Source organism: Octopus bimaculoides, chromosome 2 (assembly GCF_046866305.1).
Source record: "Octopus bimaculoides isolate indiv1 chromosome 2, ASM4686630v1, whole genome shotgun sequence".
Lineage (NCBI taxonomy): Eukaryota > Metazoa > Mollusca > Cephalopoda > Octopoda > Octopodidae > Octopus > Octopus bimaculoides.
This window is the reverse complement of record NC_142929.1, coordinates 47,609,969-47,626,539: the sequence shown is the minus strand read 5'-3', so window position 1 is coordinate 47,626,539 and position 16,571 is coordinate 47,609,969. Positions and strand designations below refer to the sequence as shown.

Here is a 16,571-nt window from a genome sequence, read left to right as displayed (position 1 = left end):
ACAGTATTTAACTAGTACTTTTACTTCATCGATCCTAAAAGATGGAAAGGCAACATTTACTTTCCTAAGATTTGAAACTAGAAATGTAAACTGATCCAACTAAACACCACAATCAAATCAACCACCCTGGAAGTGGTAGGTGGATCATCATCATCATCATCATCATTAGTTAATGCCTGTTTCCCATGCTGGTATGGGTTGGACGGCTGGATAGGAGCTGGCAAGGCTGAAGTCGCACCAGGTTCCATAGTCTGTTTTGGCTTGGTTTCCACAGCTGGATGCCCTTCCAAATGCCAGCCGCTTTACAGAGTATACTGGTGCCATCACCAGTGCCTTTTATGTGGAACTAGCACCAGTGCTTTCCATGCACCAATACCACAAGTGAGCTAGAATGTTAAAACTTAGTGCGCATGCACAGCAGAGTTCAAGGTCAATCTGTGTCAAGTGTCTTCACTCTGCATGCTTTAGCTTCATTACTATAGCAACAGTCTGGATACTTATTGATCAGACCATGTACAAACATAGTATAATCAAAGAGGATAAATGGAACAACTAATGAGAGAATTCAAGGAGTACCAACTAAACATCTCAGAAATCAGTGAGATAAGATAGACTGGAAAAAGAAAACTATGCTAAGATGGGAAAACAATCATTTACTCTGGTATGAAGATCAACATAGCTGTAGAATGGGCAAGTTACTAGACAAAGAGGCCATTAAAACACTCATTGGATAGAAACCAATCAATGCATCATCACAGGTGTGCTTATTCAGGACCAGCCTAGGGTTGGACAATAACAAGAACTGCTAATGATACTTAGTGAGAGCTTTAAAAATCTGTCTTTGTTTTTTCTTTTTATTTCTTGAATAAATGTTCCACTAAAGAACTTACTAGGTAATATTATTACATTTTATTATAAAAGATAATTATTTGGTATAAGTGTAGAGAATATTTAAGAATAAATTTGTTTTTAGAACTTTCTAACCAAATGTTATGAACATTTAGCTAAATGATGGCTATTTTAGAGTTACAAGCTGATATGACAATATTTATATCGATGACATGGAAGTTTCATAATCTTTAGGTATCTAAATATACAAGTGAGTTAAGTATTATAAGAAGGAAACAAAATAAATTATTTTTCAGAAGAGATTATATATGGAATAAGTATATAATAAAAATGTCTATGGAGCAATATGAAGTTTTTATATACACTTACTACATCACACAATATGCCATGTAGCATAATGTATGATTAAACTTGGTCAACAGTGTATTCTCTAAATTACATAATGCTTATAAATGTGATAATACCTAAAGGAGACAACATGTGACTTGGTATACTAGACTTGATGAAAATCTAAAAATACTCAAAAACTCTGATAAGTAAGTTAGTTGCAGAACAAACAATCCCATTAACTTGGGTTCTAACAGAAAACAATATTCACAACAAGATTAAGTACGTCTATGTACAAGTTATTTCATACAATGCTGAGTGTAATGTATAATTAACAAGATGTTATACGTACATCAGGAATGTCCTAGAAGTTGGTTGAAATTTTACTACATACTAACATGTGTAATGCACATGTTGATTTGAAGATCTAGATTGTTGTAAAAAAAAACTACTATGCACTGTATACTGAGCAGTATTGCATAGCTGTTTCCAAGGTAGATAATTTGCTATAGGTCAATGTATTAGATTTTAATATTTTGTTATATATAAAATATAATATATAATAATAAAGCAAAATGTTAAAGTAATAAAGCTTTGTTTGTTGCTGATATTTAGCCCCCAAGTCATCTTTGAACCAGAACACCTAAGTAACTATCTTGTCTTTTATGTAATCATCCCCTTATAAACATGCTGTTACAAGTTGTAACTATCCTATGCTTTACTCTTCCACACACACACATGATGTATCTAGGGTGACATCTAGTATGTCCTCTTAATCTGTTTATTTGATAAAGCTAAAATGCTGTAAAATTTATTTAAGCTACCAAAGCCTCCATGAAATCCATTTCAACTTTTCACAATTAATTCAAAAATCCACATAGTTTTCTTGTTTACGTAGACCAGGGGTTCTCAACTGGGGTCCATATAAGATTTTTAGGGATCCATACAACAAAATAGTAGATTGTTTACAATAGTATTTTAAGGGATCTGAAAAAAGTTTGCTTTAGATGTACATATTGGTATGTATTGCAAGAAACAACTAGGTTTCTTTCTCTAGCATTTTACATAGTTCAACCTACACAAGTTAATGTGGGGAAAACAACCTAGGGATTTTGAAAGGAATTTCTATAAACCTAGTTTTTAAACATCGAATGTTTAGTTGGGTCCATGAGAATAAAATAGTAATCAATGTTTGAGAATCCCTGGTGCTGACCTATGAATAAAGGTGTTCCAATCTAGAAATACATTATAAAATGTATCCCTCCTTTTTTTAACATAGTAGGGTGTAAGTTAAGGGAGATTCATATGCTATTCAGATCCTAACAAGTCAAGTTGAATGACCACACTGAGATGCTTTCTTATCTTTTCCTTCTTTAATCAACAATTGCTTGAAATATTTAAATATGTCAGATTTTCCTTCATCATTGTCATCTATTATTTGTAGTTAACTTAAAAACCAAATGGTATTGCTTAGAGAAATCGAAATCCAATGTATCTGCTGCTATTTGATCTTTACTACAAATCTTTCAAATTATAAAGTTAACAATTCTAAAAATGGATTATTTTCTAAGCAACAAAATATGGAAGAAAGCTGTTGTACTGGATTATTTTATATATCACCAAGCTTTCTTCTTGGCTGTCACTAATAATCAAGTATGATTTGTTGGCAGGAAAAGGATTCTGCTCTCTCTCTCTCTCTCTTTGTCTAGTAAAAATACTGCTGAAGGTATCACAAAAAAGTACCCAAATGATTATTCCTGAAAGCCAATGTTGATTATGTATGCAAAAGATGTGACTTTTCACCTTCCAATGAATTCAAGAAAAGAACTGCATTCTATTTTATTTATCAACTTTACAAAGGTTTTTCAAAATGTGGGGGAAAAAATGCTTATGAACACTGCTGAAAAGATATGGGTCAGACAAATTTTAAGGAATATTCCAACTACTTCACAATGGTATGTATGCCTGCCACAGTCTCTCTTTGGAGCATCAGCTTGGACCTCATTCCTTTTGGGAACGGAGCAAAAAGCATTATTTCTGGGTGCTATGCATAAATGGATGGCAAATGAACTCACACGTGGACTGTATATCTATATAAGGGTGGATGATGGGTTGTTGAACCTATCTAAGCTAAGATCCACTAAGAAGTGCCATGATATGTGCATTTGCAAACTGCTCTCTGCTGTGAGGAATACCATCAGAGCAACTGTAGCTATTTTGGGGAGGTAGTGTTAAATTGTTGCCCACTTTAACACAATCATCTGGTCCTGGGGTGACTTTAGAAGGGTCTGCTCTGTTGTAAGGATTCAAACTGTCTTTTGTTTATGGATAACCTATGAACCATATTTTCCTTATTTCTTTCCTCTCTCTCTATCACAGGGGCCCTACAATTGGCCATGTGCATTGCCCTTCCTACTTTCACCAAGATATAAGAAACTGCACAGAACAATCACCTACTATCAACCATTCCACTTTCTGTTTTCATTATTTCTATTAAAGCTGCTCTCAATTTATTACATTTTATAGTTCATCATTAAATAAGTTTAACTGCTTATTTTGAGCAATTTTTTAAATAATATGTTTAAAACAGATAGATTAGAAATTAAATTTCAAGCAGGAGTGGATGTGTGGTAAGTAGCTTGCTTATCAGCCACATGGTTCTGGTTTCAGTCCCACTGTGTGACACCTTGGGCAAGTGTCTTCTTCTATAGCCTTGGGCTGACCAAAGCCTTATGAGTGGATTTGGTAGACGGAAACTGAAAGCAGCCCGTCGTATATATATATGTGTGTGTGTGTGTGTGTATTTCTGCGTCTGTGTTTGTCCCTCCACCATCGCTTGACAACCAATGCTGGTGTGTTTACGTCCCCATAATTTAGAAGTTCGGTAAAAGAGACTGATAGAATAAGTGCTAGGTTTACAAAGAATAGGTCCTGGGGTCAATTTGTTCAACTAATGGTGGTGCTTCAGCATCGCCACAGTCAAATGAATGAAACAAATAAAAGAATAATATTTTGAAGGATAAACAACTTCAATAATTTTTCATGTCAATTTTTGTCTTCTTATATCACAAAAATATTTGCTTTTCAAACTTCATCTTTTGTAAAGTAAACCAGTGGCATGTAATCTCCGTGGATAACTTTAACCCTTTAGCATTTAAACTGGCTCTATCTGACTTCAATATTCTACCTATTCTATGTTCAGACCAGCCAGATCTAGTCTCTCACACCTACCCTACAATGTCAATCTACAAACAAATAACCACATCATCAAAATCTCACAACTGAGAGATGATGCATTATTAATACAAAACAATTGAGTAACTAAGTGCTATATGTGACAGAATAATCTTAATGCTAAAGGGCTAAACACCATAGGTATTAAAAACTACTTGGAGTGCAAAAAAAGAAGAAAAAAAGATAAGAAATATAACCTCTATATGAAGTGACTCATAATTAGAAATTTGAATTCTCTTTTGGAAATGAAATGAAGACAAATGACTAAATGTTATCAAAATGATGTAATATATAGCTGGTGTAGTCCCTGTAACAAAATTTCTTGAGAAAGCTAAGAAACAAAGAGAGACAAGAGAAAAGTACCAAGAAGGATAAAAAATAAATAAATAAATAATATAAAATCATTTAAATAGTTTAGAGTACATTTGATATGGAAAAAAAGAAAAGTAAACAAAATGGTAAAGATTGTAGAGAAAGTCAAGCTCAAAGAATTATCATCAGAATAAATAAAGAATCTGCTTAATGAATGTTAACAAGCTAATAAAAAAAAAAATTTAAAAAAAATCAAGATGATGCCTTTATTATTAGCACTGATTTCTAATTCCCTTCTAGGGCTTCCTTTAAAGTTCATTAAACGAAAAACAAGAAAAATAAGAACTTTTAGCATGAAACCAAATGCATTTTGATTTTTTTTTTAGAGGAGAAGAAAAAGAAAATTATGAGTCACATCTTTTCCAAGGGAATATGTGACATAAGTGAGGTGAAATGATTTAAATCAGGTATTTAGCCAAAGATGCTGAGTATTTACGTGCTATGGTGCTTCTTCAATGACTATATTATTTAATAAAAGAACAATTTTTGTAAAATGAAGATCGTATAATTGATATAATATTAACCTTTTTGTTACCATATTTCTGTTGACATACACTGCTCTTGTTTTAATTCATTTTAAAAATAATTAAAAAAAATTAGTAATATAACTCTGTCATTGATAAGCTGGTATGTAGAACATAACATGAAATTATGATGGAAGGTTTTAATTTAGATCACTAACCCTTCAGCATTTAAACTGGCCATATCCTGCCTAGATATTCTACATATTTTATGTTTAGACTTGCCAGATCCAACCTCTCACACCTATCCTACAATGTGAGTCAAAAAATAAACAATCACAGCCTTGAAATCTTGAAGCTACAAGATAATACATGAGATAATTAAAAACAATGTGAATAAATAAGCATTCCATTTAACAGAGAAATCTGAGTATTAAGAGGTTAAAACAGGTAGTTTGTATTATAGAACCAGAGGTAGTCTCAGGTAGATTGGTATCAATACTCCAGTATAAGTTCATATTTTTACAACTGTGTAAAGTTTTTAAGGATTGGCATTTAGTTCTAATTTCATTGTATTAACCAGAGGAGATACAAATGTTCCTTTCCCAAGTATACAATATCAGTCAATCACAGGTATCATTCCTAGATACCAACTAGCTGCTCTACCTGCTAGAAGTATAACATCTGTCATAAAAAGGACACAATAGGCAATGTAAAACTAGATAAACTGACCTGGAGCTAAGCAACAACATATTATAAAGTAGGATATCTTAGCTTCCATACATCTTCCTTCTCTTATATGGTATGTGTCTCTTAATCTTGCTTACCTTCTACTCAAAGTTATTAACCATAAATTGTTATGAAATATTTTTGTCATCAGAGAGAAAACTGACATTCTATAAGCATCATGATCTAGCCTATAGAAGTATTTAGTAAGTACCACTCTATTGAAAAAAAATTGGTTCAAGTCAAGAGTTTGACACAGAGGTGCTGCTTCATACTGCAGTAACTCAGGGGTTGTGATTCCTTTTCTGCTTTCATCTTCAGTGGCTCTGCAAAGGTCACAGGTGCTGTCCTTTCACCTCTGTCTAAGCCATGATGGAAAAAAAAAGTGATTGTCTTATACAACGTTAGTGGTTTTAGTCATTGAACTGAGGCAATGCTAGGACACTACCTTAGAAATAAATAAATATTACAAAGCATTCTGTCTAACACTCTACTGAATCTGCTATCCATTGCTCTTTGCCTAGCATTGGCAAAAGCACAAATTATAAGAAATGAGAAGAGTCAAACTTGTTCTAGTATTTGACAAGTATTTTGTTTTAATGGCCACCAGAGGAATGAGAGGCAAAGTTGATCCCTGGTTGAACTTGAACAGAAAATAAAAGTACATAACTAAATAGAGCAAAGCATTAACTAACACACAATGGTTTCTGTCACATTACTGCCTGTAAAAATGATACCAAAAAATTAACAATTTAGTAGCACTGCTCGGCAACATCCCAATCACTTTTTCAGTAAGTGTATACAAATGGAAAACTCCTAAGCAACAGGTCCACAGATACTAAATACAGAAATGGCTTATATATATATAGGAGGTTAGTGGTGAGTAGGGAAATAAACTGACTGGGACCAAACACTAGCTGCCCTTTGGTCAGGTATAGCACCTGATAGCTGCTTGGCCTACCAAGGAGTCATTCACTAACCAACAATGACATTTTACATGATGCTGAGTAAAGGAACTTCTGTGAGGTTAATGACCTGGTTCACCAAGTTGCCAAAATATATGGCTGTTAATGTCTAGAGACCTGGTGACACTAGACATATAAGCCGAAGAAAGATTTGACTGACTTACTCCAAAATACAGAGATGAGTAAGTCCAAGTAAGCTCAACCAAATGATGATTAATTTAAGGTGAGGGAAAAATCACATTATTTGTGTTATTATAATTGTTGTTTGCTTTACAGTATTTAGTTACATTCCAACACATTCTGAGTTCAAGTCAAACTGATGTCAACATAAACATTCCTCCTGCTGGGGTTCAAACACTGAGGTTGATTATCTGTATGAACACGTGTCAAATCTAAGAAATCATCATCATCATCATCATCATTTAACATCCACCTTCTATGCTGGCATGGGTTAGACAATAATTATCATTACAAATATCATTGTTAAGGTTGTGGAATCATTAAAGCATAGTGTTTGTTCCAGCTCATTACATTCTGGGTTCAAATACTGCTGAAACCAACCTAACCTTTAGTCCTGTCAAGGGTCAGTAAAATAATAAAGTGCCAGTCCAGTACTGTAGTTGATATGATGAACAAAACTCCTCCCACTAAAAATTGAGTTCTGTCTAAATTAGGGACAATTATTAATATTTTATTTAATGTTCAGTGCCAAGGTCAACTTTGTTTTGTGTCGTTTGAAAGTGGATAAAAATAAAGCACCAATTGCATCTCCAGATCAGCTTCGATCAAACAATTGTATGACACAGGTATTTGGTTGAATGTACTTGTACTTGTGGTGGCATTTACTCGGGTGGGTTGAGCCAGCTCTGACCAATGAGTTCACTGCATCCCTCACAACCACTGACCACACCCAATGGCCAGCTGCAGTCAAGACTGTAATGGATATCCACTTCTGGTTTCACTGTTGAAGACCATAGACATGAGGGTTTGATTCTGCTTTTACATCTGTCAATACCATCGCCAGCCACATCTTCAGTTGTCTTCCAGCTTGTTTGAACCAGTCTAGGAGGGAAATTGGGTTGACAGCCTTGAAAATGAACTCACTTGGACACTGACAGAGAGTATAGCAAAGCCACCTTAGACATTTTGTGAGTAGAACTTTGTGGGATAATAGAAAGAAAATTTCAGGTATGATTAACATGTACTCTTGTATATACAATTATAGCCAGTAAAAGAGAATCTTTTTACTTGTCAGGGGTCTTTACTTAGAAAATGTATGGATTTTAATTAAAGTAAAAAATACCTTATATTTAGATTGTTTTGGTGTTCCCCCCTCCCCCAACTGTAGGCATTGGCATAGCTGTGTGCTTGAGAAGATTGTGGTTCCAGATCTAGTTCCACTGCATAACACACCTTCTACTATAGTCCTGGGTCAATCAAAGCTTTGTGAGCAAAATTTGGTAGTTGGTAATTGAAAAAGAAGCTCATCATATATGTATGTTAGTTTACATCTGCACATGCTCGTTTGAAAGTCACACTGTGCATGCAGTTTAATCACCCACTCACTTCAAACCTTTACTTGAAAAACAAATAAAGATAGGTGTTAAGGACATCCAGCTGTAAAACAATACCTCAACAACATATCTAACTCATGCCAGCATAGAAAAATGCACGTAAAAAAAAAACATAGAAAAGATGTGAACATATAATAGTTGTACGTTAGTACCATATTAATGTTAATCTAGCAGACTTTTGATAAAACATGTTTTCTAGCTGTGGAACACAGGTAAAGTGTTGGACTAATTAATTAGTAGTATTAAGTTCCATCTTTCTACATTTTGAGTTCAAATTTTGCTAGGAATTATTTTGTTTGTTATACCAAAAGTCAGTAATTTACAAAAGTCAGTTCTTGTAACTACACTGTTATTCTACAAATTTGTGGCACAATGCCAAAAGTAAAAAAAAAAAAAAACTTTAGAGCTCATCTGAATTAATAACTAATCACCATTTTATTTATTAATAAGTAGTGATGATGGTAAATCAGTAATTTGCTAAGAGATTTTAGAATGCAAGTTTTCTCTAGAAGCAATACAAAGGAAGAATGTGTAATTAACTTATAATTATTTCAATTAACTTATAATTACAGTTTTCATTACACATAATAAAAAAAGAAATATGTAATAAAAACAAAAAAAAACCCACAGCTAATTTGCTCCTTGAACCTGTTTAAAGAAGAGAAGATTTCACTTGAATAGAACAGATTCCAGACTGCTGCTGTTGTTAGTAATGGCTACTGTTTGTAGAAAGTTGTTATTGTTTTTTAGCTCAGCTCATCCCTGACTAAGAAGATCTTATGATGAAAGATGCTAAGTTAATTCTACTGTGGTCACAAAGGATTGTGTTGGACTATTAAAAAAAAATGTATTCAATAGGCGCAGGAGTGGCTGTGTGGTAAGTAGCTTGCTTACCAACCACATGGCTCCGGGTTCATTCCCACTGCGTGACACCTTGAGCAAGTGTCTTCTACTATAGCCTCGGGCCGACCAAAGCCTTGTGAGTGGATTTGGTAGACGGAAACTGAAAGAAGCCTGTCGTATATATGTATACATATATATATGTATGTGTTTGTGTATGTTTGTGTCTGTGTTTGTCCCCCCAACATCGCTTGACAACCGATGCTGGTGTGTTTACGTCCCCATAACTTAGCGGTTCGGCAAAAGAGATCAATAGAATAAGTACTAGGGTTCCAAAGAATAAGTCCTGGGGTCGATTTTCTCGACTAAAAAGGCGGTGCCCCAGCATGGCCGCAGTCAAATGACTGAAACAAGTAAAAGAGTAAAAGAATATACAATATATCACACAAATATAAGTCAAGGAGGAAGATTCTAAGCAATACACTCACTCAATCTGTTAGAAATAATCATTTCGTTCGAATCACATCTGAATCAGCAAAAGTCCTACCCAAGATATACTAAAAGAAGATGACACAACAAGTTGTTATTGAAATAAAGAAAAGGGAATCTAACAAAGCTTGCTACAACTGAAAATGAATTTTAGAGCTGTTTGAAAATAGTCTATGCACCAACATTAGTAGGGGGTGTATCTTAATATATGGTGCTTCTTTTCATTTCAAGACCTAAAAACACCACAACTCAGATCAATAGCTGAGACCTCTACAATGCAACCCAATAAGAATACTGCTCACATATCTGGGACAGTAGTGTTGCTATTTACACAAAGCCCTACTTGACCACATTTAAAAGAAGGGCTTCTGACTGATTAGCCAAGATTCACTCACCAATGCACGACAACCTCAAATTAACACCAAAAAGATTACAGGAGTAGCAACAGCTTCTCTATCTTAAACAATGAGGTAAAGTTTTGCTTGCATTCAAAGGTGAAGCTTTTCATCGATGAAGTCCTTCAAAATTTAAAAGAGGAAAAAAAAAAATTGGTCTAAGCCTTTTGACCAATTTGTAAAATTAAAAGTTTAGTATTTTTTCTCTCCACAGTCTGTTCATCTTTTCTAAACTATTATAATAACTTCTCCTCTGAACTAACTGGACAAATGACCAAAACTTTTGCTAATTTGCTGTGCTTGAGAAGTCACATTAAGCTAAATGAAATCATAGTCGTGGCCAATGCATGAAAGGCACTCGTACCAGTGACACATAAAAGGTACCTGTGCCAGTTACATGTAAAAGTCTACTGTAAAAGACACCCAGTACACTCTGTAGAGTGGTTGGCATTAGGAAAGGCATCCGGCTGTAGAAACCAAGCCAAAACAGACTGGAGCCTGGTACAGCTCTTTGGCTTACAAGCTCCAGTCAAACCATATCACCCATGCTAGCATGGAAAATGAATGCTAAATGATAATGATGATCTCCTTCTCTCCACCTCACACCATCTCTACTGTGTTGGCACTCCGTCGCTTACGATGTCGAGGGTTCCAGTTGATCCGATCAACGGAACAGCCTGCTCATGAAATTAACGTACAAGTGGCTGAGCAATTCATAGACACGTGTACCCTTAACATAGTTCTCGGGGATACTCAGCGTGACAGTGTGACAAGGCTGGCCCTTTGAATTACAGGCACAACAGAAACAGGAAGTAAGAGTGAGAGAAAGTTGTGGTGGAAGAGTACAGCAGGGTTCGCCACCATCCCCTGCCGGAGCCTCGTGGGGCTTTAGGTGTTTTCGCTCAATAAACACTCACAACACCTGGTCTGGGAATCGAAACTGCGATCCTGTGACCACGAGTCCGCTGCCCTAACCACTGGGCCATTGCGCCTCCACTCCATCTCTACTATATCTCATCTATTAGATCTGATAGTAAACAAGTTCTCTAATCATTCTATTCAGGAATCCCAATCCTCTGATGTTTCCTCTCTGCTCACACCAGGACACCAGTGTATGTTGATCTGACAGAAGATCAACCACATTAATCTCACCAGTTTGGAAAGGCTTGCAAAAGTCATGGACATCCCTAATTTCCTTATGTGGCTAACAAATAAAAAAAAACCCAAAAACTATCTAAACTGATAGTAATTTGCTATCACAACTCACCAGTATGCTAGTGTAACAGAATATCATTTTGTTTGCGTCAGTCACTACACTGTGGCTATCAAAGATATAGTCAATTACATCAGCGCCAGTTCTTAACTGGTGCTTATTTTATTGACCTGGGAAAGCTGTTGACTTCAGTGGGATGTGAATTTAGATTGCAGGGGGATGCGACCATATATCATAAGGTATTTTGTTCAACTCTCCACTGATTCAGCTATCTATCACCCATGGCTGAACCTTTTTTGAATTAGAAAACTTGTTAATAGGTACCCATGCCAGTGACACATTAAAAGCACCTGTGCCAGTGACACATAAGAGGGACCCATGCTAGTGACATATAAAAGACACCCAGTACACTCTGTGGAGTGGTTGGCATTAGGAAGGGCAGCCAGTCATGGAAACCAAACTAAAACAGACTAGAGTCTGGTGCAGCTCTCTGGCTTACCAGTTCCGGTCAAACTGTCTAACCCATGCTAGCATGGAAAATGGACACTATAAATGATGAAGATGTAGTTGAGTGTTTACAACACCAATGTTGCATGGTCAAACAGTTAAGAAGGCTTCTTCACACCCACAAGGTCTCCGGTTTGATCCAGCTGGATGGCATCTTGGGCAAGTGTCATTTACTCTTATAACCTCAGATTAACCCAAGCTTTGTGAATGAAATAGAGTACCCAGAAATTGTGCAGAAACCAATCATATGGAATGTACTTGTAATTCACATGTCCAGCCTTATCACATACTGTCATGATATATTTGACTGCAGAATACTCAGCCACTTACAATGAGACAAAATCCCTAGTCCACAGGTAAAACTTTGTATGCATTCAAAGGTGAAACTGTTCATTGATGAAGTCCTTCAAAATTTAAAAGGAAAAAGAAATTTGTCTAAGCCTTAAGACCAAAACAATGATTTGATATAAGCAGCTTACCTATGAATTTGTAAAATTAAAGGTTAAGTATTTTTTCTCCCTTCAGATGTGCCCCACCACCATCACCACATGCCCCAGTTTCGTATGTACTTGTAATTCACTCCTGGTGTAGAAACAGGTTCTCTGCTAATGTTCTTGCAAGGTAGCTTGACCTGTTAGCAATAAAAGCCGGGCCACCTGTCATTTTTTATAGAAAAAAATAATTGGATAACGTAGCTCAGGTACACTATGTATGAGGCAGGACCGTCATGGATGGGCTGTATTTTAGCATAGATCTGCTCAGTCAAAACTGACTGGGTTAAATAATAACAATTAGAACTCAATTCATCGACTATGTTTGGATTAAACAATAACAATTAGCACCTAGTTCATCGACTATGTTCCACCTTCTTAATAATTTGCCGTAACAGTTAGTTCAAAGAAATCTTTATTATTCTTGGATATTTTCGTAAACACTATTTTGGTCGATTAACTGAATTGTTAGAGAGTCGCACAAGATAACCCCGAGGTGTTTATTTAGTTACAGTTCTTTACGTCCTAAGTTTAAATCGCGCGGAAATCAACTTCGTCTTTAATAAAATAAAGTGCGAGTCACCACACATTTTATTTCATAACAGGGTCGTTTTAATCGACTATACTGCTCCTCCCAAAATGAATGGCCTTGTGCCTGTGTTAGAAATCAATATTATTTTACTCACTGAACAAGGTAAAACAGGTTAGGAAAAAGTACGAAATTTTGGGAACATAAGACTTTTATTTGGAATAAGTAGACTGAAATTGTAAGAAGTATCGCCTACATTTAGTAGCAGCGATTAAACAGAATTAGTTTGAAGCGGGGAATTCTCAAAACAATCAATTAACGACAGACATGATTTAAAGAATACGGAATTCCAAAAGAGTGATCACATGACATGAAAGAACTAGCTTCTTACTACACACCATCGCCACCTCCTCCATCACCACACAGTCAGTAAATGAACCACCTCTCATCCACCCTGACAGTCATCATCGACCGGCGAGAAAGAGAGATGAGGAAGGAGTAAAGGTGTGCAATATATATTAGGAGGAGAGTGAATACAATGATAAAACTTGGAAGGTACGAAACTGGTGTTCGGAATCGATTTCAGAGGGAGCCGGTGTCATCAGTGTTTTGCCCAGGAGTAACGACACAGAAATGAAAAGCATTCTTGGCATTTAAAGATGGCAGCATAGTGTTGCATGTCTAATCGAATCGATTTGGGAGGTTGCTGTTATTGTTATAGAAAGCTAGGGTGGATGGGTGGGGGGAAACCATTCAAGACAAAATGGAAATAAATAAATACAAATAATCACAGACAATGGGAACAAGGAAATCTATATCTAAAGCGAAAAAGAAGTACAAAAGTTTGATTATTCGTTATTGGCAAGAATTAAAAAAAAAAAAAAAGTAAGAATTACAGTGGAAAGACAAAAGGGTTATCGAAGACACCAAACATATCGAAATGAACAGTCACTAAGACAATTTATAAAAGCAATTTTAAAAGTTAGCAGCATGTATAGATAAAGTCATCAATGAAAATATGATGGAAAATGAATAAATAAACGAAAAGGTAAAAGAAGGAAAGAAAGAAGAAAGGAATCAATTAAAACAGGAGACGAAAGTGAAAGAAAGAAGAAAAAAAAAAGAGGAGACAAGAAATTCCGATCACTTTTCGAGACAGTGATTTAAAAACGCATGCAACTGGCGAAGGCGTCTTCTCACCTACTCGATATCTCCGATTTCCTCTAAACACATGATTAATCGCATTTAGAAATCAGTATAAACGATCGATTTGTGGATACGAGGTATCCACAAATAAATAATTATATTTAAACAATAGAATTAAAAAAGAAACATTAAACCCGTTATTTCGTGTGTTTTTAGAAATAAAAATCTTATTAATGTAAAAGGCGTACACACGGACACATGCACACAACCCGTAGACAGGTCGGTACTGTCTGTTAATGTTAACAAATATTTATATATCTAGAGGAGTGTACATTATTTCAATTGAATTTTGTATATTTAATCGGGGCGTTTGGATCTGACCTATAAGACAGGTTTTAAAAGTAAGTTGGTATATATATATATATATGTATGTATGTATGTATATGTATGTGTGTGTGTGTGTTAGTGTTAGAACTTTCATTTAAGAAACTAGCAGAAAATGAAGTATTTTGAGTTCCTCAATAGGTGTGGTGTCGATAACAACAAATATTAGATACATGACTGTGCTCTTGTTCCTGGTCTCACATTCCAGGTAAGAAAAAAATAAAACGAACGTCATCATCAGAATGAGAGGAAAATAATATGCCTGAAAAGATATGCAGCAACAACTTTTAACAATCATTATAAAGAGATGTGTTCTTAACTAACACGTTCGTGTGACTAGGAAATTATATATAACTAAATAAGAGCTACAACTATGCCGCCAAAGTACCTTGCAGTTTTTAAACATGCCTTGTGAAATCTAAATATCAAACCATGTTACGAATACATACATATATATATATACATATATACACTCGAAACTGTTTAATTACAATAATTAATATGACAAACATCTATAATTTAATAATTTTTTTATTTTCTTTTGCATCGCCCGCTATTGAACGTGCATACAAACGTCATATATTAAACCGAGTTCCTCGTGTTCGGTAGGTGCAGATACTTTCTGAAATTCCGGTAAAAATCAAAGGAAAAAAGAGAAAACGTGATAAATATAAATAAAAGTCAACGTAGATAATTATATAATAGAAACAACAAAAAAAGAACAAACAAACAAACATAACTCACTTTCCAGGAAGCAATTTGACGATGAGGCAGTTGACAGTGGTGGTAATGAGAGAATGTATTATATGCAGACGACAAATCAACAGAGCCATAATAGCCCCCACCACACCAGTAAGGGCCCTTTTGCCCACTGCACTTCGCGTTACCTTCACCACATGTCCAAATGGTATGGATAGTAACAGTAACGTTACGTAGACGATATCATCTAAGGGCATACTCATTTCCAGGCCGTTACTACAGACGCTTCAAAGCATTAGGAATTGTTGTTTTTTTCTGTTATTCCTTGCAAGCTATCCTCCGAAAAAATCACGGTCCCCCCATGCATACCCTTGCTAGTCAATATACTAACTTGTGTCGTCCTACTGCTTTGCTCTTTGTTACACACTGTTCCGTTAGGTGGCGCTCTCTCATATCTCGCTTAACTTCCGGTAAGCGGTAAGGTAAACCACGTTGTGATAGTTTATGTTGATGTTTAGATTAAGCTTATTATAAATATAATTATATAATATAAATATATATTTAATTCTACCTAGCTTAAATCTGAAAACGATAATTTTATCCGAAGTACATTTATTATATTATTAATAATTGACTAAACGAATATAAACACAAACATGCCTTACTAGTTGTTATTTAACTCTAGGTCAACTCAGTTCGAGCAGACCTATGATTAAATATATTCCAGAAATGGCCATCTCATCTTTTTATGGGTATGTAAAACTATATTATCTGATGTATCATACCCTTGTATATGACTGTTGGGTGTGATTTGATGGATACTTGCTCTTTGTTGAGCCACGGTGTAGGGATACATCCCAGTTTTCTCCTGAACAAGCAGATCGATGATCAAAGATATACCTGTCGTGGTAATCACGTCGGTTTATTGACAACAGTGTACCTAGGACTACGTGATTCCGTATGATCCTCAGTCCCAGGTTAGTACAGTGTAATTTAAGGAAGATTTGACTGCTATTTCTAGCAGGTCTAACGACCACGCAGAAGCTCCGTCATTCTTGTGTATGTTCCAGGTCTTCCTTGACTGATCAGTCCTACGTACGCATGTATTGATTAATTTTATGGAGCAGTGTGGGACCGTATGGGCATATTGCATCCTCTATTGTCCTGTCTATTTCCACATGTAGATTCTAGTGGTATTGACAGCTGAGGATCTCTAGGTGGATTCGTTTATACAGAATCAGTAGCTGTTCTTTTGCACTTAACTGTTGGTCACTGACCAGTGAGGATGCAATTTCTGTGTTCCTCATGCTTGTCCTGGATGAGACACTGTATTTAGAATCCTAGGATCATAAAGAAAACGTGAGAAGTGC

General features: G+C 35.5%; 1 protein-coding gene across 1 annotated transcript in view; it reads right to left on the bottom strand.

The window, feature by feature from the left end:
* LOC106877275 (membrane-bound acylglycerophosphatidylinositol O-acyltransferase mboat7) overlaps positions 1 to 15,631 on the bottom strand; it is a 109,345-nt gene extending 93,714 nt beyond the window's left edge. Inside the window, exon 1 of the mRNA XM_014926141.3 lies at positions 15,247 to 15,631. Coding sequence (XP_014781627.1) covers positions 15,247 to 15,464 — 218 coding nt within the window. The 5' untranslated portion in view covers positions 15,465 to 15,631. The remainder of the gene's footprint in view (positions 1 to 15,246) is intronic.
* Between the last annotated feature and the right edge of the window lie 940 nt (positions 15,632 to 16,571).